A 25,298-nucleotide genomic window follows, 5' to 3' on the forward strand; every position below is an offset into this window, starting at 1 on the left:
ACTGTGAGAGAGCAAGTCACTTAAATTGGATGCTAACAGTTGTAATAAAAACAATTGTCAAAGCAGTATAAGAATCGGCCTGCGCCCTCTCGCTACACTCGATTTTGTGATGGAATACATCTTCCAATTTCGTAATGGCACAGACTAACAGTAAATCGGGGCAAACTAATGGAGAGGCGGAAGTCAACATACACTTCCGGTTTACGTTCGGAAGCCTCTTCAGAGGCTCTGTGGTGTTCCCACAGGCCAGCACGAGATAGGGGCGGAGCGAAGCATGCGCCCTACCCAAGCGCTCGCCAGGTTGGTTCTGCGCAAGCTCACAGGAAGCGCTCTCTAACTGTGCTTCCGGAGACAGCCTTCTGTGGGGTTCCCAGCGTGGAAAGCTGCGAACCGTGGAGTGTGACTTAGCCACTCGCCAGGCCTCTGCGACCTGCGCCGCCTGTGGACCCGGAAGAGGTGTGTGAGCCTTCTACTTTTTCCTTCTGGTATTTCCTCTTGACTTCCTGTGATCCTGGGTTCTGGGACCGCGAGTTTCAGGGACTGCGAAATTTGGTTCTCCTTGCAACCTCCGCCAGTTTGAGTCTTTGAGGGCGAGGGAAGGGTTTGCTTTAGATCTCCTTACCGTACGATGGTGGGTCGACCTGAAATTCAGGTGTGTCCAATTTCAGACTTTTTCGCCGAGCATTTGAGGCTGAATTTTAAAGGGTTTAATCTGGATTTAAAGCGGAGAAGCGAAATTTGAGGCTGGCCGACTCTTGGTTGATGGTTTAGCAAGTAATTGGCGATTACAGTAAAGCCGAGTGAGTTCGATCATTGGGATCCACACGGTGGAAGGACACATTAAGCTGTCCTCTGACCTCCACTCTTTCGTAGTGGTTTCCTCATAACAATAAACAAAGTATTTAAAAAACAAACAAACAAACCTTTGTCGGCAGTCTTCGGGTTCGGTCTCCAGCATTGCAGAAAACAAAACAAAACAAAAGGCAAAGCCAATGCATTAATCTGGACAAGTCTGAGGATGTCCCGATCTAGGGTGATGCTGTAGGATTGCAGAAAGGAGGGGAATTTGGTGGAAAATTTAAGTCATAGTACCAGAAGCTTCAGTACTTGATAGATGCATAGAACAGAGGCTCTGAGCATTTTGACAATTAAATCCAAGCTCGGTGGTATAGGGCTGCTTCTGTGGAGTCATTTATTTGCCGTGGCCCCCAGCCCGCCTCCCAGCCTTTTTTGTCATATCAGCTAGTCTGTGTATCCTGATTTCCCTAGACTCCTGTCTTCATGTCTTTTGGTCGCGTTACATAATTTGTCTAAGTACCACAGTTTTTCGGACCTACCGTGGAAGGAAGTAAGGTTTCTGCCGTGATTAAGTTAGGTAATTTATGGGCTGGGTCATGTAGTTAAGCAATACTATGGCTATTGTTGTTGTTATATCGTGTTGCTCTGTATTTTTCAGTTTCTGTAGCCTCAGTTTTTTTACTTTGCAATTAAGGGTGTGTTGTATGTGTATGTACTCGGTACATAGCTATATAGTAGTCTTTTTATGAATTTTAAAAATAATTTTTATTTTATCTTCTGTGTATGAGTGTTTGCCCCATATATATGCATTGCATATAGGCCTCTTGAGAAGGTTGTTGGATGCTGTGGAGTTGGTGTTCCAGAAGGCTATGAACAGCCATGTGGGTGCTGGGGACTGAACCAGCCAAGTCCTTTAGAAGAGCAAGTGCTCTTAACTGCTGAGCCATCTGTCCAGTCCCCACTTTTCTTTTTTAAAAAAAAGTTTAGTGTTTTTGGCTGTTGCTGACAGAGTCAACTTTTACTTTAAAAGAACTGACAGATACAATGCATTTGGTTGCTCACGTGATACTTATTAGATGGAAAGATGGCTACTTTTCTGTACAATGCAGTTTCCTGTGGATTAGCATGTACTGAAACTAACCGATGCTCTCAGCTTGGAAAAGATATGAGCGATTTCAGTGAAGAATTGTCAGAGCTTGCCGTGGCAGACCGGAAGAGAGAAACTTCTGCATTGTCTGATAAAGGAATGCAGCTCCCGTGGCTTCCGAAGCATATAGAAGCTGTAGGTAAGTGACCCAGCATTGAAGCCTTTCACTTTAATGCCAGGAAGTGCTAAGATTAAACACAGACATAAATGAATAACCAAGCTAGTTTGTTCTTCTTATTCCTTTTTTCATTTTGTTTTATTATTGATTTTATTTTATTTTTTTATATTTTTCTTGTTGTTGAGACAGGGTCTTGCTAGTTACCCCTGGCTTGCCTTGAACTCACATGCTGCTCAGGCTGGGTTCGAACTTATGGTTGCTCTCTTGCCTCACCTCCATGTGTGAACCATGATGCTTGACTATCTTTTTATGATTAGATGGGAGATTTTTCCTTTTCTTCCTTACAGCTGTGGACAAAAATGAAATTATAATAAACTTTTTTAAAGTTTTTTTTTTTTTTTGCACTTAATATATAGTCTGTATTATGGTAGATATATATTTATTTTTAGGTTTTTAGTTCTTTTTACCGAGCACTTATATCTTGAATTGGCAACATATTGGAGACTTACAGATGAAGAAAATATGCTCTCTCATTGAGGAGCACATACATAGGAAGTGGTAAGAAAATTTTGTTGACTTGAATGGAACTAATTCCTTATAGAATTAATGATATAATAGATTTTAAAAGCATTTATTTTCATTTTTTAACATAATGTAGATGCAGACAAGGTTTTTAATGGGTTAACTTCTGTGAGACTGTAAAGAAGCAGCAATCAGTATGCTGCCATGTGTCAGATAGAACTTTACATACACTTACACTTGCACTTTTCTTACTGCTCTGGATGCTTTTTGTGGCTCCTAGAATTTAGCTCCCATTTTAAAACAAAGATTAATTTAATTTTATATTCCCAGTAAGTTAATCCTCAGTAAATGTGTGCATGGACATTTTTATATGAGGACACTAAATTGCAAAGAAATTAACCTCTTAAATAATGATATAAAGAAGCAAATCAGGTCTGTTTGATCTCAGATCTTATACCTTTAACCATAAGGAGGTAGATGGAGCTTGGCCTGAGAGCAGTCTTCCATTAGGAAAATAAAGGCTCTTTGAGCAGATATTTTGGCAATTTTCTAGGCTAGTGGCCTGTGATTGTTGATGATCTGGGCAGCTTGTGTAGTTCTTGTTAAGTGCAGTGTCTGCTTCAGAGAGCCAGCTGAGGCCCAGTAGCCTCCATTTCTAATTTGATTTCAGATAATCCAGTACTGCTAGTTTTGGGTCACGGGAGCAGTAAGGCTGAGGAAGTACCTTGTCTGTTCTGCAGCAGCTTTCTTTCCCCTCCCAGCCCCCCTCAGGACAGGGTCTTGCTGTTTGGCCTTGAGTAGCCTGTATGGAACTTGCTACACAGACCCAGCTGGCCTCAGATCTGCTGCAGCCCTGCTTTTTGTCTTCTGATGGCTGGAGTGATGGACATGCGCTACCATGGCCAGCCTCTGGGGCTGGGGTCTTTAGCATCCTTTTACTTACATGTCCCCTATGAAATTTGTAATTGGTGCTTTCTTGCAGTACTCATTAAACTGTCTTGGCAGTTTTAAGGTGTTATAAAAATTGTTTTCTAATTTAACAGTTGGAAATGATAATATTTTCACCACATGTTGGATTTTAAGAATGAAATTATGTTACTTTTAACATAGATCTGGTGGAATCTAAATCATATAGAAATGTAATATATTCTGTTGCCAATTTTCAAAAGATGAATAAAAAAAGCTTTTAATGGATAGAAGGATATTTATTTATTTATTTGGTTTCTCAAGGCAAGTTTCTCTGTGTAGTCCTGACTGTCTTGGAACTTGCTTTGTAGACCAGGCTGGCCTTGAAATCAGAGCTCCACCTGCCTCTGCCTCCTGGGTACTAAGATCAAAGAAAGGCATGTACCACCACACTTGACCAGATAGAAGTTTTAGAATACTGCTTTTTTGCAGTAAGTATATATCATTACATAAATACTCTTATGTCTCATACATTGTAAGAAAGTTTCTTTTGGGCTGAGACGTGATTGTAACTATTGGTGGTTGTATACAGTTGACCAAAATAACAAAAGCTTTGTTGAGAGATTGGGACTTAACTATTTGAGTAAATTTTAATTTGTATTTTATCTCAACAAAATAGATAAGGGCATCACTTTTTCCTCAGTTACTTTATAAATCCATGATAGTTGTTATGTATTTACTCCTTTCCTCTGGAAAGCGCACTTGATTTTTGGGCAGAGTCTTGCTGTAACCCAGGCGCGCCCCAGGCTCAGGTTGCCAGCCATGATGGAGCTAGGGGTGTGCACCACGCGGTTTGACTGTTCTGTTTGTATTTCCCTGGAGGGAAGATCTAATATTGGTTCTGATATGTCTGTTTTAGTGTCTAACTAATTTGGTGGTGTAGTGAGTCACATGAGGAGTTTAAGCAGTATATCTGAAGTTCCATAATGAGCTTATTCAATGTTACCAATGCCGAAGCCAGGTATGGTGGCACACGCTTTTAAACCTACCTCTCGGGAGGCAGAGGCCAGCAGATCTCTGAGTTCCAGAAACAACAACAAAACCCAACAGGGTCTGCAGTTTTAAAGGCAGATTTGGAAATCATCTAAAATCATCTAACTTGCAAAGGGCAATGTTAGGGTCATTGATTTGCCAGCCCCATCTTTTGCCTGCAGGAATTATGTACATTTGTCTGTAAGGCCTTGAAGATCTTTTTTAGGAAGCAGCGTATAGGCACATTGATTGTGTACCCTTTTTGTTTTGAGCATTCCTGGGGATCAGATCCAGAGCCTCGCACATAGCCTTTACTGCCACTGAGCTATAGCCTCTGCCCTGACTTTAAATTTAAAAATTTTTATTTTATAATGTTAAATTTGTTTTGTTTTTTATGTGTATGAATATTTATGTATGTGTGTGTGCCATGTATGTGGTGTCCGCAGAGGCCAGAAGAAGGTGTCAGATTCCCTGATCTGGAGTTACTGGTGACTGTGAGGTGCCTGGTATGGGTGCTAGGAACTCAGTTCCTCTTTAAGAGCAGCACATGGTCTTAACCTCTGAGCCATCTCTACAGCACCGGCCAACAGATGTGTTAAAAGTACCTTTTCATGGTACCTGTTGGTCTTGTACACTTGCTTAAATAAGCTGGAAGACTAGAGCTCAGAGCAGGGATGGTGGTTCACATCTGTAATCCCAGCATTTGTGAGACAAGGCAGAAAGAGTCCAAGGTCATTCTTGGCTACGTAGTGAGCTTGAGGTCAGCCTGGGCTCTGTGAGTCCCAGGGAACCAGAAACAAAACAGAAAAAGACTGCTGACTAAACAGGATCCGTTAGAAGGGAGATGGGGCTATCAGTGTAACCTCGCTCATTTATAATATACCCTAAGTCCAAGTACTCTTAACATGGAGATTGTTGGTACTTTAGACCTAACAGGTGCTAATGCTTACAACTGCTTTAATCTTTATGCATTTCCTATCACTGGATTACTGGAAACTTCATCCTTTAAAAAGGAAAAAAAAAAAATTCACATGGAAATTTCTGAACATTTGTAGGTAATAACAACCATCTTTCCCTAGGATTGCATTGGTGACTTCTCCCTTAAATATTTGGGCCTGTTCCTTTGAAAGGTTTCATCCAAGTTATTTAAGATCAGATTTAAAAGATTTAGGAAGCCTGATAGCACAAGGACATCTAATATTTAGGATGTTTTAATTATTTGTTTCTGAGACAGACTTGCCTTATATAGTCCAGGCTGCCATTGGACTCACAGTCTGCCAGCCTCCATAGTGCTCAGATTGCAGTCATGTGCCCTCATGTCCAGCTTGGTCTTTGAATTCTCCTTTGGGTTTCTAGGCAAGATAATTTCAAGAGTGTAGAAAGCCTGAATATGTATCAGCCTTGGCTATTCGCATTAGACCCGCCCAGGGCTACCTGTCAGCAGTTCATCATGGGCTGGGGAGACTATGCGGCAGGGTTTGTTTTAGCTAGTGGGTTTGATACCTGGGTAGCCTAGGTCAGCAGTCCCCGCCGCCTTTGTTGAGACTTGTGTTTACTGAATACTGAATTGGAGACATTCTTGTCGTTGACACAGTGACTGGGGGGAAGAGGAAGAAGGATTTTGCTCAGACAACCAGTGCTTGTTTGAGCTTTATCCAAGAAGCCCTGCTGAAGCACCAGTGGCAGCAAGCTGCAGAGTACATGCACAGTTACCTACAGACCCTGGAAGACTCAGACACCTACAAGAGACGGGCTGCCCCGGAGGTACTGGAGTCTGCTTGAGGCCCAGCCTCTTGCTGGCTATTTCACTTCCAGCTCCACCCTTTCAATCCATCCTCCTGCCTCAGCTTCCTGAGTACTAGGATGATAGGCACACCACCATGCCTGACTTACCCTATTCCTTTTTTTGTCAGTGTCCATTGAATGGACTACCACTTCTTACGCTTCCGTTCAACAGTGGTTTTCCTGGACGTCCATGTATGTGCTTTTGTGTGGTGCTTGCTTTAATTTCTCTTTGGTATATACTGAGGAATTGGATTGTAGCTTATGTGATAGCAGTATTTTTAATCTCCTAAGGTTCTACAAAATTTCTTACCAAAGTGGCTTTGCCATTTTATATTTCTACCAGCAGTGTTTAATGTTCTAGTTTCTCCACATTCTTATTGGCATTATTATCTCTGTCTTGAGACAGTCAATCTGAATACCATTCTGGCCTCAGACTCAGGTATACAGACAGACTCCTCTGTTTAAACCTCATGAGGCTGGGAGGCACAAGCCACCATGCCTGTTTTTTTTTTTTTTTTTTTTTTTGTTTGTTTGTTTTGTTTTGTTTTATTTTGTTTTGTTTTAATACTTCAGGTCATGAAGTGGAAATCTCCTCGTGTTAGGATTTGCAATTCTCTTCTGGCTAATTGATGCAGACGGAGCTTCTTAAAACACTGATCATGTTCCTCCCCCACTGAAAACATTTCATTAGAGCAGCAGTGAATCATAGTCCTCTGATTGCTGTGGACTTCCTTCAGGTTGTGCATCTTCTCGTCTTGATCTGTCTCTGACCTCATCTCTCCGATCTGGGTTCTCCTCACTAGCCTCACTGCCCTTGCTTTCCATGGACCAGGCATATTCCTTCACTATAATTTTTTTTTTTGCTGGGAAGGGTCTTTCTTCAGCCATTGTCCTCCTTCAAGGTCCCTTTGGGTGACTTCACTCTCATACCCACCCCTACTTTTTGACCAGCACTCCTGAAGACCTGTTGTGTAAAAGCCAGGTGTGCACGTGCACACTGATAGCCCGCCAAGGGGAGACAGAGGCAGCTTTTGCTTTGCTTTGCTTTCCTTTCCTTTCCTTTTTTCTTTGCTTTCCTTTCCTTTCCTTTCTGTTCTTTTTCTTTCTTTTCTCCTTTCTTTTTCTCTCTTTTTCTCTTTCTCTCTTTACCTGATTATTAATCTACTTTAAGCTAATAGAGAAATAGTCATTTGCTCCCTTGAGAGAAGCAGAGCCCAAGCCCTGTCAGCAAATGTGGTCTAAGAATAACAGTGTATTAAAGTTTTCATTTCTAGCAAAATGTTCTTAGGTTGACATGGTAAAAGAACAGCACACATACTTAGTGTGGATGAAATTTCAGGGAATGTGGCGTGTCTGTTTCTGCATGGAGATGAGACAGATGGTCCCAGGGAGCCAGAAGTGTAGGACTGTTTTCTGACTTGCCCATTTTATACTAATTTTTAAGTTCATATTTAATATGCGTGTTCATGGCACCTTTTAAAGACTACTAATTTAATAATGGCACTATTATTCTTACCTGGTGTAATGGTTGGAATGAGAATGCCCCATAGGTTATAGCATTTGAACACTGGTTCCCTTTGGTGGCACTGTTTGGGAGGTTAGAGGTACAGCCTAACTGAAAGAAGTCCCTTTGTCCCTAGAGGCAGGCTTGCAGAGTTTAAAGCCTCCCACCATTTCTAGCGTGCTCCCTGGTTCATGCTTGCCATTTAAGGTGTGAGCTCCTTGCTTCTGTCCTCATGGAGTAACCCTCAGGAACTGAAAACCTAAGTACACTCTTCCTCTAAAAGTTGCTCTTTTACCAAAACAACAGAATCGACACCAGCACACTGGCATTTTGAGAGGTGATGAGGATCCCCTGCTTTAGAGTGCTGGCTTGCTAGGGGAAGCACGGTAAGGTACCGCAGTGCTGGTCTCTACGGAGTAGAAGGGGAAGTTGATTTTAAGTGTTACAATCAGGATAAACAAAATCTTGTAGGAAGAAACTGGACAAGGTGAGGATTTATTATTTTGGTATTTTTGCTTTGATAGATCATTTGGAAGCTTGGAAGTGAAATTCTATTTTATCACCCGAAAAGCAATGTGGAGACTTTTAATAGCTTTGCTGACCGGATGAAAAATATTGGCGTCTTAAATTATTTAAAGGTGAGACTCTAGACTTGTAAATTTATATTTCCAATGTGTGTGTGCTTGACTGCTTGTCTCAATGCTGAGACAGAAAGTCATGGAAGATAGATCTGATCTTTGGGTAAGAAGAGGCTAGAGGACACCGCCGTGTGAGGACTGCTCACGCCCTCATTTCCAGCCACCTTCCATGGGCACTGATTGGAACTCTGTCATCTGGCTCTGGCTGTCAAGTGCAGTCTTTCAGCGATGAGGCTGCACTTCACGCTGTACACAGGCCAGACTCTCACAGGGTTGCTAAAATTACTTGAGCTGAGCTGGCATTTTTGGAAAACAAACAAACAACAAACTGTAGAGCAAGTTAGGAACTTGAACGTATTCAAACGTTGGAATGTTCCTGATGTTTAGATAAAACTTTCTCTCCGAATTTGTCTTTTAATAATAGGTATTTTTCTGTGTTTTTAATAAAGTTTTTTGCAGAAGGGACTGAGAACATTGCACAATATTATAGCCCCTTCTCTGTAAAGACTTCTAAGTAATAGAGCACTGTTCTTTTTTTTTTTTTTTCCCTTCCCTTTTTTGAGATAGGGTTTCTCTGTGTAGCTTTGGCTGTACACCAGGCTAGCCTTGAAATCACAATGATCCACCTGCCTTTGCCTCCCTGAGTGCTGGGATGAAAGGCATGTACCACCACGCCCGGCTAAGAGCACTATTCTTTAGTAATTTTATAAACATTTGATTGTTAATTTTTTTTAAGACCATAAAGCTGTACAAGAACTTGGCCACAAGTTGAGTAAATGGACAGAAACCATATGGCCTGCAAAGCCTAAAATTTGCAGTCTTTGCTCTTGGTTTTGTTTTTATTTGTTCAGCCTTCTGTTGTGTGTGTGTGGTCTATCTGTCTGTGTTTGTGTTAAGTCTGGAGGTCTGAGGTTGACCTTAGTCTTTCTTGATCACCTTTCACCTTACCTCTTGAGGCAGGTTTTTTGCTGCCTCAGAGCTGATTGGTTCTGGCTGGTTAATGTGGCTATTGAGTTTGCTTTGGGTTCCTGTCCACCCCATGTGCACCAGACTTGTGCAGTGGGCTCTGGGGATCCAGACTCTGGCCCTCATGCATTCTCAGCATAGTTTATCCACTGGATCATCTTTCTAGAATCCCCTCCCCACTTTTTGAGACAGACCCTTCCTATGTAGCCCAGGCTACTTTTGAACTCACCGTCCTACCTCATCCTTCGTGGTGCCGGGATTCTAGATGAGTGCCACCGTACTCAGCTCTTTGGTTATCTTTGCTTTTGTTTCTAGGGATACTTTTTCCTTAACACCTCTTGGCAGGTTGTGTTTGAGTGTGTTGGACATGGATGAAGTCTGTCAAGACTGCTGTCTACTGTAGACCAAGCAGACATTAGGTGTATGAAAAGACTGCCATTTAATCGTGAGCAGACTCTTGTGAAGGCAGTAGGTGAAGCATGGAGCTCCTGACTAGTTCAGGCTTGCAACGTGGCCTTTGTGCCCAGTTTTCTCACTGTGTTGCGCTATATTCTGTATATGTAATTTTACTCTCAATTACATGGTGTTAGTTGTTTCCCATGTCTTTCTTTGTTGATTGAAAAATGTGCACGACAGAGTATGAACTATACCACTGTCTGAGCTTTCACCTTTTTGTTTTGTTTTGAGACAGGGTTTCACTGTGTAACCTTGGTTGTCCTGGAGCTCACTCTGTAGACCAGGGTAGCCTTAAACTCATTGATCTGCCTGCCTCTGCCTCCTGAGTACTGGGATTAAAGGTGTGCACCACCACCAGCTGAGCTTTCAGTTTTATATGAAGGTTCTAATGCAGTTTCAGGACTAGGCCAGCATGTTACATCTTTCCTGAGTTTTCTGACTTCAGCGACAGGGTTGTTTTTATTGCTGCAGATCTCCTTACAACATGCATTGTATCTTTTACATCATGGAATGCTGGAGGATGCAAACAGAAATCTAAGTGATGCGGAAACATGGAGGTATGGTGAAAAGTCGGCTTCTCAGGAAGTGTTAATCAACCTTGTGCAGGCCTACAAAGGGCTCTTACAGCACTATTCTTGGTCCAGAAAGAAGATGGAGTTGTCAGAGCTTGGTGAGTCAGCACCGTCAGCTTTCTTTCTTTTTTTTATTTTTTTTATTAATTATTTATTACAATTTACACTTTGTATCATAGGTGCGGCTCCCTCCCTCATCTCCTCCCAATCCTTCCCTCCCTTCCTCTTCTCTTCTGTTCCTCCCCTATTCCACTGATAGGGGAAGTCCTCCTCCTCTTCTCTCTGACCCTAGCCTATCAGGTCTCATCAGGACTGGCTACATTGGCCTGCTCTGGCCTGGTAAGACTGCACCCCCTCTCCCCCAGGGGGAGGTGATCAGAGAGCCTGCCACTGAGTTCATGTTAGAGATAGTCCCTGTTCCCCTTACTAGGGAATCCACATGGAGACTGATTCTATGGGCTACATCTGAGCAGGGGTTTTAGGTCCTCTCCATGCATGGTCCTTGGTTAGGGTATCAGTTTCTTCAAGGCACCTAGGGCCCAGGTTTTTTTTTGTTTTGTTTTTTGTTTTTTTTTTGTTTTTTTGTTTTTTTGGCTCTGTTGTTATCCTTTTGGAGCTCCTTTCCCGCCAAGTCTTTCTATCTCTCCCTTCTTTCATAAAATTCCCTGTACTCTGCCCAAAGTTTGGCTATGAGCCTCAGCCTCTTATGGTGAAGGGATGGCTGGGCAGTGTGGATCACATAGACCCCTGACCTCATCCAGGTATCGTAGAAATGAGACATGCTCTTGGGAGGCTGAGGATTTCTTGAGTTTGAGGTCAGGCGGTCTTACAAGATCCTGTCTCAAAAAAATTAAGCAGGCTAACAACAAAAAAAAGCTTACTAGTATGAACTGACTAGGTGAGTTTAAAGTTGCTGTTTATTCTTTTTCTTACATGTGGTGGGTACTAGAACTCAAGAAAGTTATATGATAACTATTTGGGCAGTGGTGTTTACCACTCCTGTGGATAGGTACTTTGTACTTTTTTATTCAAGACAGGGTTTCTCTGTGTAGCTCTGGCTGTCCTGGACTCTCTTTGTAGACCAGGCTGGCCTCAAACTCACCTGCCAGTGCCTCCTGAGTGCTGGGATTACAGGTGTGGGCTACGACACCTGGCAACTTCATACACTTTTTTGCATGAAGTTGATGGTTATTCTGTAGTAAGATTGTGGGTGGAGAAATGGGTGGAGCTTTCAGAAGATCTTTAACTCAAGTGTCTTTAATGAAGAAAAAACCCAAAACCATTCCTGCCCAAATAGTAGGTGGTTTGAGTGATGACTATTTTAGAGTTATTGCTACTTTAATTTTATCAAAGGTAACCACAGATAAGATGGACGTAGGTAGAGCACACCTTTAATCCCAGTTCCCTGGAGGCGAGGAGCTCTTGAGTTTGAGGCCAGCCAGAACTATGTAGGGAGACCCTGTCTGAAAAGGGAAAAAAACAAACTGCTATTCAGAGAGATGAAACCGCTAGCTTCTCTACCAGCCTCCCGAGGATGTGGCCTGAGGACCTGCACCTGCCGCAGCTGTGTGTGCGTCTGTCGGGTTAGTGAGCTTGGTTACTGGCATCCTCCTCCTTCACATCTAACGCTAGGATCTGGTTTTTGTTTTTGTTTTTTTTTACAAAAACAAAAACCAGATCATTAATCTGGTTTTCTGGTCTCATTTCTAAGTACAGACTAATACTTACCTGGCCACTGGGAAAAGGATATCAATGCGCTTTTTGCTTTAAAGTATCATTTTGTGCTTTTTTTAGTTATTACTTTTGAAAGACTAACTTTTCTTCAAACCTTTTATGAAATTCAGCACATACAGTATAGAATGAATAAATTATAATTCCTTCTCTGTAACCACTACACAGGTTAAGGAGCTGGTCATTGCTCTCACCTTAACCTGTGAGGTATGCACGTGTGTCGTCTTAATACTTCCTCTATTCTGTACCTATCTTGTAACCACTTCTGTGCTGGCTAGTTTTATGTCAACTTGACACACGTTAGAGTGCCTTAATTGGGGGGAAAAAAAGCTTCCTTAAGAGTGGGCTGAGGGCAAGCCTATAGGGCATTTCCTTAATTAGTGATTGATGGGGGAGGTCTCAGCCCATCATGGATTGATCCACCTCTGGGCAGGTGGTTCTGGGTTCCAAAGAAACAGGCAGAGCAAGCCAGTAAGCAGCACCTCTCCATGGCTTCTGCCTCACCTCCAGGGTCCTACCCTTTTTTGAGTTCCTGTCCTGATTTCCTTCAGTGATGAACAGTGTTGAGGAAGTGTAAACCAAATAAACTCTTTCCTCCCCAGCTTGTTTTGGTCCTGGTGTTTCATCTCAGCAATACAACCCTAAGACAATTCCTCTGACGTTATTTATATTCTTCTCTATATACACAGCTGTAAAGGATGCAGCTTAGCTTTGCATGTATCTGAATTGTTTATATTTGTCTTCATACTGTGCTTTTTTGGGGGCCTCACATGTTTTCAACATCAGTGTTAAGACATATATGTTATTAAATATTTCTAGTTTATTCAATTTTAGAATAGTGAAAATCTTACTGTATAGTATTTATAATACTCTTTCTGTAATTGATAATCACTTAGGTTATAGTTTGAATGAGATATATATAATATATATAGTTATATAGTGCTTCTTTGAAATTAACCTTTCCCAAGTTTTACAAAAAAGTGCACACAAGCCTGTCTCTGGAAACAGTCATAGTGATAGAGTATGCCTCTTCTACTTAAAAGATACATGGGATATATGTGCGTGCAAAATAATATATTGATTGTAACTATTTTGCTATTGTGAATTGTCTTTTCACTGAAAACACAGCTGTCTTTGGCTTTTATGAGGCCTAATATACCTGTGTTTTTCTTTTGACATTTGTTCCATCGAAGACATGGTTGTAGACTTCAGATATACAAAGATGTCCACCATGAGTCTGACTGTTTTAGCCCTTATATTTAGATGTTTTATCCATTTGGAGTTACTTTTTGTATGTGATATGAGAGGGGTAACAATCCACTCTATTGTTTTGCGTGTTGCTGTCCAGTTGTTTGATTGTACTTACTGAAAACTATTCCTCTATTAAGTTTGTCCTGTCACCTGTACTAAAAGTCAGTTGCTCATAATCATGAAGGCTTATTTAGGGACTCTGAATTCTCTTGTGGGTGGTCTCTGTGTGTTACTCATGTCTCTATTACATAGCCTTGATTGATTCCTCTACATTGTAATCAGTTTGGAAATGATGGCGTGCATTCTCCAACTTTGTTTGCTCTTTTTAACATTGTTTAGACTTTACTCAGCCCCTGTGCTGTCATTAGCTGTGAAATCATTTACATCCGCTTGTCAGCTTATTCAAACACTTGTTGGGGTTTTGATAGGAATTTTAGGACTTTAGATGAACTTAATAGTAGTGGTTTTCTACTCTACAAACATGAGATGACTTTATAGTGGAAATTTTTAACAGTATTTTCAGAGTGTAACTTTTCATATCTTTATAAATGTATACCTAAGTATTACTTTTGTTGCTCTTTGAGTGTGCATATGAGTGTGCACTTTTGTGCAGGTGTGCATAAACATCGGGAGCCTGGGAATGTGGAGACCAGAGGCCAGTTAAGCTTGACTGTCATCCCTCAGGAGCTGTCCGCTGTGTTTAGAGACGGGGCCTCTGTGGCCTTGGCTGTCCTGGAATTCGCCAGGTAGACCAGGCTGGGAACTCACAGAGATCTGCCTGCCCGCCCCCACGTGCTGGGATTTAAGCTGTGCTCCACCGTGTTGCATCATATACTGAGTTTTTTGATTATTAGTTTTGTAACCTGCAGTCTTAATGAATTATTTGTTAATACTTACAAGGTTTTTAAAAATTAAATTTTACATGGAGTGCTTGCATATATGTCTTTGTACCACATGCATGCCTGGTGCTTGCAGAGGCCAGAAGATGGCATCGTGTCCCCTGGAACTGGATTTGTATATGGTTGTGAGCAACATGTGCCGGGAATCAAACACCGGTCCCCTGGAAGAGCACTCGGTGCTCTTAGCCACTGAGCCATCTCCAGCTCCTTAGCTCTTAAGACTTTATAGGGTTTTTTGTTTTTGTTTCCAGTATAGGAATCATCACATTTTCCTGCTTCTTACTGCTCTGATGAAAACCTAGGGTAGCAAAAAGAAGTAGTGAGAGAGGCTGCCTTGTCATTTTCTCAGGTTTAATCAAGCTTGCTAGCTATTTTTAAATTAAAATTTAAAAAGTAGTAAAAAAAAAAAATCAGATTGAGTGAGTCCTTCTATTCCTAGATTGATGGGGGTTTTTTTGTTTTGTTTTGTTTTGTTTTTTAAATCACAGAGTTATTGAGTCAGGCATGGTGGCACACATCATTAATCCCAGCACTTGGGAGAAAGAGGCAAGCGGATCTCTGTGTGTTTGATTCCAGCCTGGTCTACAAAGTGAGTCCAGGACAGCCAGGGCTACACAAACAAACCCTGTCTCAAACAAAAACATTACTGATCTTTAACAAGTCTTTTTCTGTCTGTTGAAGTGACTGCTGATTTGGCTTAGAGGGTGGGTCTTCATGCATAATTGGCAGTCAGCTGCTAAGCCAGCCTTGGGTGTGATGTGTAATTGCTCTTTGTAGGCAGCTAGACTAAGTGGGTCAATACCCTGTTGAGGGGTTTGGCATTTCGCCAGAGACAGCAGTTCTCTTCATACTTGTTAGAGCTTACCAGCGATCCACTGCTCATGTGTTCTCTAAAATGAATTTCTGGATCTCTTATTTTTGAACAGATGAGGATGATTATGCTTATACTGCAAAAACCCGAAACATGCTCAGCCAGAGCTGTAAGACCTCTGCAAATATTTTTACACTGATTAAAACTCCTGGGGTTTGGGATCCTTTTGTGAAGAGTTACGTGGAGGTAAGTAGTCACTTTTCATGGCCAGGGTGGTGATACAGTTGTCTCAGCACTGAGAAGCCCGCAACAGCATCGCTTCGAGTTTGAGGCCAGCTTGAGGTGTGTAGTGAAGTCACCAGCCTGGGCTGCATTCATGGCGCAGCTCTGCCTCAAGAAACAAAATATAAGATTATATTAGTTTGATTTTTGTTATTTACTCAGAAGGAAACAGAAAATGTTTAGGTTTTTCTCTTTTTCGGTCTAAATAATCCTGTTTATTAATATACTATGTAGGTTAGTCTTGTTTTTACCCCTGCATAGCTAATGTGAAATGTTCCACGAAGATTCCTGTTGAATGCATGGTGGCTTGCTTTGTGAGACTGTAGAACCTTTATGTGGTAGGCCTAGCTGGAGGAAGTGGGTCACTGAGGAGACTCTGGCTCTTAGCCTCTTCCTGGTCAGTATCAGGTGACGTGACAGGTGCATGCTATGTGCTTTTATGGGCTAAGTTGTATCCATGTCTTCTGTTCTGATGGATTCTAATCCTCTGAACTCTTCAGAGATCCCACCCACCACTGACTCCTTTGTGCTGTGATTAAATGTGTGCACCACCATTGTCTAGCTAAGTGCTTTTCTCTTTTACTTGCCTTGGTTACGTTTTTGGTGGCAGTGATGAGAAAGGTAACTAATATACCTGTCATGGCAAGATACCTATAAAATGCTTAGCAGTGCAACTGTGAATGGCAAGTCTGTGTTTTTATTGTTGAATGTAAATAAAAAGCAGGATAATTGCTAGAGACATTGTGGCATGTAGAGGGGAAGTGGGTAAGAACAACCTAAATCACAGTGTCCAGGGTGAGGAAAACAATGGCTTTTAAACAGTTTATAAAGCTATCCTGGTATCTCCTAGTTGCTGCAGAAGGACTGAGGGCTGGGGTGCCACTTCGTGAGAACTGAGTGCTGAAGTGCCCATCTTGTCAGAAGATAATCTAGTTCATCTGTGAACCTCTTCAGAGCTAGGAGCTGTAATTCTCATACGATCCTTAGGGTGGAAGTTATAAGGGCGCTGACAGAGTTGATCATACTCTTGGTTACTGCTGTTCTCTGCACTGGGGCCTTGGAAAGAACTTGGAACAGTTCTTTTGTTGAGGTTCTACATTTTCCAGGAACAAATTCGAGGGAAAAAAAATGATAGCACATGTAGACTTTTGATGGTGTTTTGAAGAAGTTGTAGGAATGGTGGAAAAGCAAAGTTAGTGTTGCTGTTGTCCCCTGTGCAGTGCTGGTCACTCTTCCGATAGTTAAAATTATTTACTTATGCTGCTGTTCTCAGCAGTAAGCTTGTATCTTCTTTTATGGAGTTATTCTTCAGAATTAATGTAAGTTAATGCTTTTTTTTTTAATACAGATGTTAGAGTTCTATGGTGATCAAGATGGAGCCCGAGAGATACTCACCAATTATGCATATGATGAAAAGTTCCCATCAAACCCCAATGCCCATGTCTACTTATACGAATTTCTCAAGAGACAGAAGGCACCCAGAACGAAGCTGATAAGTGTTCTTACGGTATGCAAGTTCCCAGTATTTGAGTAGAAGGTCTGTGTCCGCGCTTGCCGGGAAGACCGGTGTGTGTGTGTTTGTGTGTGTTTGTGTGTGTGTGTGTCTATGTGTGGTTGGAGTGCAGGAAGAGGAGGAGGAGTGGCATAAAGGCAACAAAAGCAGCCAGCCAGCCCTTGAGAGCTTCCTAAAACTCAGCAGAAGGTTCTGGACTCTGGGATGTTCTGTTATTTGATCTCAGTGATAATTACACGACTGAGTTCAGCTTCATGAAAACATGCTGACCGGCAAATGTTCTTGTCTGCCGTAACAGTACATGTATTTCAGTTAAAAAAAAAATATTTTTATTGAGTTGAGATATACATAGATAAATCATGAAAAAAAGTATGAGTGTAGGAACCAAATTTTAATAGCTTCTGTTATTGGTGTCAGTATTTATTTCTGACTTTTCTTCCTTGACCCTTTATAAAACTTCTAAGAGAAATTGGCAAAATTTACTTTTTGTTCTGTTGGATATAAAATGAAAGTATCCTAGAAAACAGGATGAATTCATTTAAAAATTTAGTTCATTTTGTCTGTGTGTCCAAGTGTTACCATGCATTTGGAGAGGTCAGGGGACAAGTGTGGGGGCTGGTATCTTTCTGCCTGGGGATCCCGAGAGATCACACTCAGGTTGCCAGTTTGGCAGCAAGCACCTTTATCCAGTGAGTCCTCTTGCTGGCTCAAATTCATTTTCAATGTATGTTTCAAAATGAGAGAGTATTTTACTTCAGATTTGTTCCATAGTTATAAAATAGTTCCTTGTATTCTTAAAAAAAACAAAATCTTTTAAGTGTCTCCTCATTTTACAAAAGAACTGTTAGAGAACTTCCATGCTTTTTAGTGTGCTTTGAGTGTATTCGCTAAAATTGCTCTTTGCCCTTTAGAGTTTTTATTTTATATAACTGCTCTGTGTTTTTTTTTTTTTTTTTTTTTTTTCCTATGTGAGTTCTCTGTGCTCTCTTGAGACAGGCTGTCATGTAGCAGAGAGGCTGGCCTCACACTTGTTTTGCAGCCTGGGCTGGGCTTGCACTTTTGCCTGCCCTTTCTCTGCCTCCTGAGTGCTGGGATTATGAGCCTGGGCCACTATTCTGGCTTCGTCATTTCTTCTTTCCTCCTGTCTCTCCCCAAGCTGGGACTGCAGGTACTTGCTGCTACACCTGCCTTTCTATGTGCTGCTGAGGATCTGAACCCTAGTCCTCATGCTTTCGTAGTGAGCACTTTCCCTCTGGACCATCTCCTGGAATTTTCTTTTCTAACATAACGTTTCAGAGGATACCTTCCTGTGTTCAGATTAAAGCTGGATACATGCAGAGTACCTCTTAAGTTCTTATTCATTTGCTGAGAGCATATTAGCCTGTAAGAATTTTACATGGAAGTAAGCTAGAATTTGAGAAATGTCTTTATAGTGTATAAATTACAAGACTTTTCTCTTTCAGATTCTACATAAGATTGTGCCATCCCATACACTAATGTTAGAATTCCATACATTGCTTAGAAAATCAGGTAAAACTGTGTTTTATATTCCTTTTTGCATATAGACTAGATGAAGGGTCAGTCATCTGTGACCCATGGGCCAAATCATCGCCTCTTTTCACAAGCTAAATTCCCTTGCACTCCATCCCCTCTTGCAGTCCTGGTGGTTGCTGTTGCTTTATGCCTGTAGCTGTGATGGAGATTCAGGACACAGCTCACAAAGCTAAATGCTTGCTGTCTGGTCCTATACGGAGCCTTAGGAAACAGGAGGACAGACGCATGTTGTGTGTATGATTTGCCTCTTGATAGTCCCTCGAGGGCTTCAGTTCAGTAGAGAACATGTGTCTTAGCAGGAAGTCACCTTGCTTCAGCCAGTTGCTGAAAAGTCTATAGGTCTCAACCTATAAATACCAAAAAATGCCAAATAGGGCATTTTTAAGTAGAGGGGATAACCTCCAGAAGAGGCTTGCCGCCTTGTGTCCTTACCTTCAGCTCCTCACAGGGCAGTGAACTTAATGAATTATTTTAAGAAGGTTTGCAGATCACAGAGCTTCATTCACTTGATCGGTCTTCTTGGCTCTGTGCTCTTCTCTAGTACCTTCTGTAAGCTTGAACTGTTGTGACCGTTGCAGAGACAGAAGAACACCGGAAACTGGGCTTGGCTGTGCTGTTTGAAGTCCTGGATTTTTCTGGATGCACTAAGAACATAACTGCCTGGAAATACTTGGCAAAGTATCTGAAGCAGACATTAATGGAGTAAGTGAGAAACGGTGTTTATTACTGGTTCATTTTAAGTAATACTCTCACATTTTAGCTGTTGCTTTCAAAGTTTTTTATGTAATGTTTTTGAATTTCCTGTCAAGGATCTTCAGTTCTTTTTTCTGAGTACCAGAAGCTAGGAAGTACAGAAAACCTAAGCCTAACACACAGAGGTTCTGTGCATGTATTTCATGTAGCAAAATGGACACTTCAAGTGCATGACACTGCGCCTGTGTACATTGTCAGCACTACTTTCTGCATAGAGGAAAGCCGTAGCTCTGCTCACCTGGATTCTGTGTGAAGAGAGGCCTCAGAGAGTCACTTTACTTCAGTGTCCTATCCTTTTTGGCTGGCAAGGAAATCCTGTGTTTGAGAATACTTCTTCATGCTTTAGAGCTGACTTTATCCTCTGCTTACTGCTCTGGCTAGCCACATGAACCTGGGAGATGGGGCCTGAAGATAAGGCAGACTGAAGTGCCAGCAATAGCCAACTTTATTCAGAGCATCGGACAGTTTATGCTCTGAGGGTGAAGGAGAACCACCTGGGTAAAGCGTGCAGTTGCGAGGACAACGCACAAGTGGCAAAACATGTTTTCCTTAGATGCACTCCTGATCTACTCCTGTGAGGGGCACGAAAACTCATTCCAAGAACAGTTCCTTGTTTTTGAAGAAACTTCGGTCATAAGACTATTGTCTTGTTTTCTTGGTGTTTTCTCAGAAACACTCAGAATTCCCCTTGTATGATTCCATTCTTGGACAATGTTCTAACAGTCCTGAAGGTAGAAGAGTGCTGTAGCTGGATGGTGTTTACAGAGAAATCTTAAGGCATTTTTTTTCTTTTTTAAAAAAAAAAGCTCTGGTAGTTAGAAGTCCAAGGTGAAGCCCAGTTTCCTGGTTCCTGGTGCCCTCTTGCTGTGTTTTCCCTCCGTGGAAGGGACAGCTGCTGTCTGGGGCTCTTAGTTTGTGACTCAGCTCCTCATGTCCCAGCCCCAGTGCCTTCTGCAGGGTCCCCACACTTGAGCATATGGAGTCTGTGAAGAGCGCATCCACACTGGCAGTGCGCCACGGCAGCACAGTCACTTTACAGATCTGAAGGGCCTAAAATCTCCAGACCATAGGGTTCCTGAAGGCCACAAAATGTACTGTTCACATGTTGAATCTAGACTTTCTACCCCGGGCTGCCACAGGCATTAAGTATATGTTTACTCAAGTTGTTAGAGAACAGTTAGTTCACTTGGCTCATCAAGCTCATATGCTTGTATGTTTGTATAATAATGGCATCTGACTTGGCATAGTAATTTGGGTAACATATAATTTTATCTAAGATTGTAAAGTACTTTTTAAGTAATTATAGTAATAGCCAACAGTTACTCTGTAGCAGACATTCTACAAAGGAGCTTTGCTAGTTTGCTCCTAATAAAAATGCCAGGAAATAGCCATTTCCTCTCAAAGAAATGGAGGCTCAGAAAGGTTAGCAACTTGCTCAGGATCATATAATTAGAGATGGAGTATCTCAGATTTCTATCCCGGGTTTTAATTCAGTGTCCATGCTGTTGATTTCAATCCAGGATTTTAATTCAGCGTCCATACTGTTGAACGCTCTGGGGTAATGCATTGGCTATGAAATGGGAATGGGACGTGGACACCAAAAAGAGTGAGCACAGGCTTGCGTCCATGCTGCTGCTGTGGCCGTGCGCAGAAGTTAGCTCGGAAACTTGTGCGTCATCCTTATATACTGTTCACATTCTGATTCTCATCATGGTGTGTCGCTTCACTGACATTCCCTTTTCTTTGTTTCTTTCCAGAGGCCATCCTGTGTGGGTTGAAAAAGAGTGGCAATCTAGGAGAAGCTGGTGGCCAGCCTTTCACTTCAGCTTCTTTTGGGCAAAGAGTGATTGGAAGGCAGATGCTGATTTGGCTTGTGAGAAAGCGTTTGTAGCTGGAATCCTTTTAGGGAAAGGTTTGTGGTTGTGTTTTCTGTTTATTTGGATGGAGTTTTGCCTGGTTCTGACGCTAGGAGGTGGGCCTTGGTTCATCTCGTCTTTGTGATACCTGGGGTTTTAGGTGTTTAAGAAGTGACTGGAATGGGAGTGTGAGCCCTGATCAGGGTCCTGATCCAGGCTTATGAGGAATCCTATGAACTGTGTGCTTGGCTTCCATGCCCAGCTTGACTTTGGGCATCAGAGACACAGTGCAGACCTTGCTATGCAAAGGTCAACTGACCTCAGTGTTCCATCATCAGCTCCATGTTATATTCGCTCACCTGTCCTGTGGGGAAGGAGCATTTTCTCCTATCACCTTTTAACAGAGAGGAAAGTGGTCGTCTTATGGGATATTTTGGCCAGTAAAATGCTCACTCTTGTGCCACTGACACATGAGCAGTGGAGCACGCTACAGTAAAACTGTACAGAGTATGTACCGAAATAAAAAGGGAGTGCCTCAGTGAGTGCTTGGGTTCCCCTGTGTTACTGTGTAGTGAGATCCAAGGCCGGCACCCTCTGCTGCGCTAAGAGGGCATGGCTCCTGGAAGGAGAGTCAGTGTGTGTTTCATATAGTTACCAAGATTAGGAAAAGGGGGATGAATGAGAACAAAGTGCCGTTTCTGAAACCCTGGTGATGAACAGAAATGGGCTCACCTGTGACTCCTGTGACACCTGCTTCCTCATCACTGAGCACAGGACCGCCAGTTCAGGGCAGCAGAGTCTGAAAAGAGTGACAGTTTCCAGTCCTCTTGTCAGTTAAGTCAAGCAGTTAACTGTTGGCCTTGTGTGAAATGCACATCGTGAACACGGCTCCTACCTCCTTTGCTAACAGGGTTGTAAATGCCAAGTGAACATCTGGAGGGCGATGACATTCTTAGTGCTATAGAAGTGTGAGGCACGGTTCTGCTTGAGAATGGGCACTTTCCTTCTGTTGGGGTTCTGGTAGTGAGCTCAGCTCACTTTTTGCTTTGGCCACCATCATTTCATCCTCACATTTTCAGTCTTGGTTGGCTCTGCTTTATCTTAGAATGGAGTTGACAGCTGTATGAAAAGCAAGGCAAGTATCTTTCATTTTTGAGGGACCTTTCCTCAGTTTGCATCCCAGTTGTCCTCCAGTGTTAAATCTTTTCAGGTTCATCTAGTTGTGGACAGTAGGATAAGAAGAAATTCCCTCCAATTTTCTGTTTGGTAAAAGCAGAAACTGCCTGTATTTCGTTTCTACTATAGAGTGGTATGAGGTGTTGTCTTCCACATCCTCAGGAGGCTGTGGTGACAGGATCATTTGAGCTCAAAAATTATATGCAAGCCTGAACAGCACAACTAGATCCTGTCTCAAAAGAAACACCACAGATTATTTTAGTGACACTAAGCCTCCACCAACAGAATATCATCTTCTAGCATGTAGTCCTCAAGGATGGTAGACTGGATTCTGTAGTTATGATGTGTAACCTAGCATTTTCTTAGGGAAGATCGGTTTATGTGAGTGGAGGATATAATAAAATTATTTTTTCTTATGATTTTTATTGTTTTATTATTTTATTTATTTTTTTAATTGTTTTAATATAATCACAGCTAGGCCTGGAAGTATAGGCCAGTAATTCCAGTTACTTGAGAAGTTGAGACAGGAGAATTGCAGGTTTAAAGTTTTCCTGTGTTACACAGTAAATTTAAGGCCATCCTGAGTAGGTAACTCAGTGGGACCCAGAAAGGGCTGGTGGCAGGGACTGGAGAGATGGCTCAGTGGTTACAACAATGCTTATAAAGGACCCACAGTCAGTTCTCAGCACGCACATTGGGCAGTGGACAACTGCCTGAACTTCACACTCCTCTGAGCTCTACAAGCACCCACAAATAAGTGGTGTGCACGTACACACAGGAACATACATAAATAAAAATACATGAGTCCTTGAGATCAGAAGTAAAAGGTATGGGCTTATAGTCAGTGACAGACACCCGGTGTGTTCAAGACCTTAGGATCAGTCACCAGAACAGCAGACATTCATATTAAGCTTATGTTTTTCTTTAGAAGTTGACGTCTCTGAAACACTTTACAAGGGTCGTAGAACTGAAGAACAGGTAGACCTTCTCAAGACCACTAGGTACCTTGTTCAGACTGTGCTTTCCATCCACTGCTTTCCAGAAGGCTAGAAGGGACCATGTTTGATCATTTCTAATCTATAATATGTTTATTCTAATCTTCCACATCACTGTTTCCTACAGAGAACTGTCTGCTGTGATAGGTGTGACTGTAACTGATTCAGAAGCTGGCATTGAGAGGGAAGTTGCATTAGGGCGAAGTCGCTTCTGGAAGTCTTATTTAGCAAATGAGCATATATAATGTCCACTTCAGCATGGCTGCAGCTTAGGAGAAAGGGTGGGAAAGGAGTTGAGGTGTATGCTTTAATCATGGGTGAGACATGCCTTTGCAGGTAGAACTTGCTTTCCTTGGTGAAGCTTTTACAGGTTGCCTGAGCCCCATTGTTACATGTGACACAAATGAATCTACTTTCATGATTATGCGTGTCCTAGGACTGAAGAAAATTTTTAAAATGTAGAAGTATACTTAGTTCGATAAATATTAAGACTCTTTCTTATTTTGTCTCCTTTTTTTAGGTTGTAGATATTTTCGGTATGTTTTAAAACAAGATCATGAAACCTTGAAGAAGAAAATTAAGCGGATGAAGAAGTCTGTGAAAAAATACAGTATTGTAAATCCAGGTGTTTGCACCTAACTTTTAAGTTATTTAGTGGCTCAGTGGTTATTGAATGTGTTTTTTGTTTGCTATTATAAGAAGGTCGTTTAAATTATTATAATTGTGTATGCACATGGGTACATGAGCATGTGGAGGCTAAGGCAGCTGTGTCATTCCTCAGCAGCCTTGCTTTGAGACAGGTCTCTCAGAGGCCTGGAGCGCACCTATTGGGCTGGCTGGCAGCGTCCCCCAGGGAGTCTTCTTAGCTCTGGGATTATAATTGTGGGCTGCTATGCCCAGATTTTTGTTTTTAATGTATTCATTCATTCATGGTTTGTGTGTGTGCGCGCGTGTCTGCACATGCGCACGTGGACTTGGCACAAGCAGAGGGCAGCTTGTAGGAGTTGGCTCTCACCTTCCGCCATGTGAGTCTCAGGGCCTGAGCTCTGCTCATCAGAGTGGCAGGTGACCTGTCCACTGGATCTCCTCGTCATTCTTCATGTGGGTGCTGCGGTTCAAACTCTGGCTCAGTGAGCTATTTCCCCAGCTGTTTATTTTGTAATTTTCTATATTTCATTTTCCTGTCAGTTATAGCTGGCAAATAATCTCACTGTCTTTGCTGTTTGTAAATGTATCTATCTATATATTTTTATAACATTACACAGATGTTTTAAAGGATGATTTTTACACTTGATTTTAGCCAGAAGGCTGAGGACTGACTAAATGAGAGTTGTTTTTTTTTTTTTTAACAGACAAAAGTGTTTGTTCAATGGGGAGCACGGCTGTAGCATAGTTACTTCTGCTGGTTACCTGCCCGTGGCTGTTGTGTATTAACTTCAGCCGCTGCTGTGAGTGCACATACCGTCAGATTCTAACTGACCCGGGATGAAGGAAAACACCTGTGAAGAGCTCTGTTGAGGAGCTGTAGAGACTCCAGGAAGAGCACGCCTCCTTTCTCTGTTGTTTAAAGCAGAGCAGGTGGAACCAAGGGACTCCAGAGAGAGACCACACTGACTCTGGAGGACTGACGTGGTGGTGGAAGAGGCTCTGGCCTAACCTGAAGCGGCGTGGTGTTCAAGGATATGCCATGTCACCAGATGTTCCCTCTGTTTCTCTCTTGGAAATGAGAGGACAACAGTGGAATCTTCTAGTGAAATAATGTTCCACAGGTACAAAGTAAGCCCAGTGGGGCAGGCGGGCCAGAAGCCAGTGACATGTTCTGGAAACGTTAGCTGGCCCTGTAGTATGCTGCTGAGTGCTTCTTCAGAATGACCTTGGCTCTTGTGCAGTTATTGTTGAAGGGACTAGTACTTGGGTTCCAGGAAGCCTCACTAGTGTTCAGGTGGCAAACCACACATTTCTCTACTGGCTTGCAGCCCTACCAGTTTTAAATAATGTACAATAAAGTTGGACAAGTTATGCTTCGTCATTAA

The 25,298-nt window shown here is 42.1% G+C and overlaps 1 protein-coding gene across 5 annotated transcripts; it reads left to right on the forward strand.

The window, feature by feature from the left end:
• The first annotated feature begins 282 nt into the window (after nt 1-282).
• Nucleotides 283-25,298, forward strand: Taf1a (TATA-box binding protein associated factor, RNA polymerase I subunit A). Of its 5 annotated transcripts, none has more exons than XM_021657813.2 (12): nt 283-456; nt 1,908-2,084; nt 6,118-6,287; nt 8,337-8,450; nt 10,344-10,542; nt 15,252-15,382; nt 16,767-16,925; nt 18,395-18,461; nt 19,064-19,187; nt 20,996-21,150; nt 23,786-23,890; nt 24,618-25,298. In XM_021657813.2, exons 2-12 carry the CDS (start codon nt 1,964-1,966, stop codon nt 24,656-24,658), a joined length of 1,386 nt encoding a protein of 461 aa, XP_021513488.1. In that variant the 5' UTR covers nt 283-456; nt 1,908-1,963; the 3' UTR covers nt 24,659-25,298. The 5 variants fall into 5 exon arrangements, with proteins under 5 accessions (XP_021513488.1, XP_021513491.1, XP_021513487.1 ...); XM_021657816.2 differs by having other exon boundaries at nt 308-456; nt 1,952-2,084; XM_021657812.2 differs by lacking the exon at nt 283-456 and adding an exon at nt 498-652 and having other exon boundaries at nt 1,952-2,084.

Source organism: Meriones unguiculatus, chromosome 11 (genome assembly GCF_030254825.1).
Source record: "Meriones unguiculatus strain TT.TT164.6M chromosome 11, Bangor_MerUng_6.1, whole genome shotgun sequence".
NCBI classification, from domain to species: Eukaryota; Metazoa; Chordata; class Mammalia; order Rodentia; family Muridae; genus Meriones; species Meriones unguiculatus.

What these genes read in the sequence shown, in the direction of transcription:
- Taf1a (XM_021657812.2), top strand. Translation starts at nt 629, where the DNA reads ATGGTGGGTCGACCTGAAATTCAG. An exon ending in CTGAAGCAGACATTAATGGA is followed by an intron (nt 19,188 to 20,995) that starts GTAAGTGAGAAA and finishes GTTTCTTTCCAG; the next exon opens with AGGCCATCCTGTGTGGGTTG. An exon ending in ATACAGTATTGTAAATCCAG is followed by an intron (nt 23,891 to 24,617) that starts GTGTTTGCACCT and finishes TTTTTTTAACAG; the next exon opens with ACAAAAGTGTTTGTTCAATG.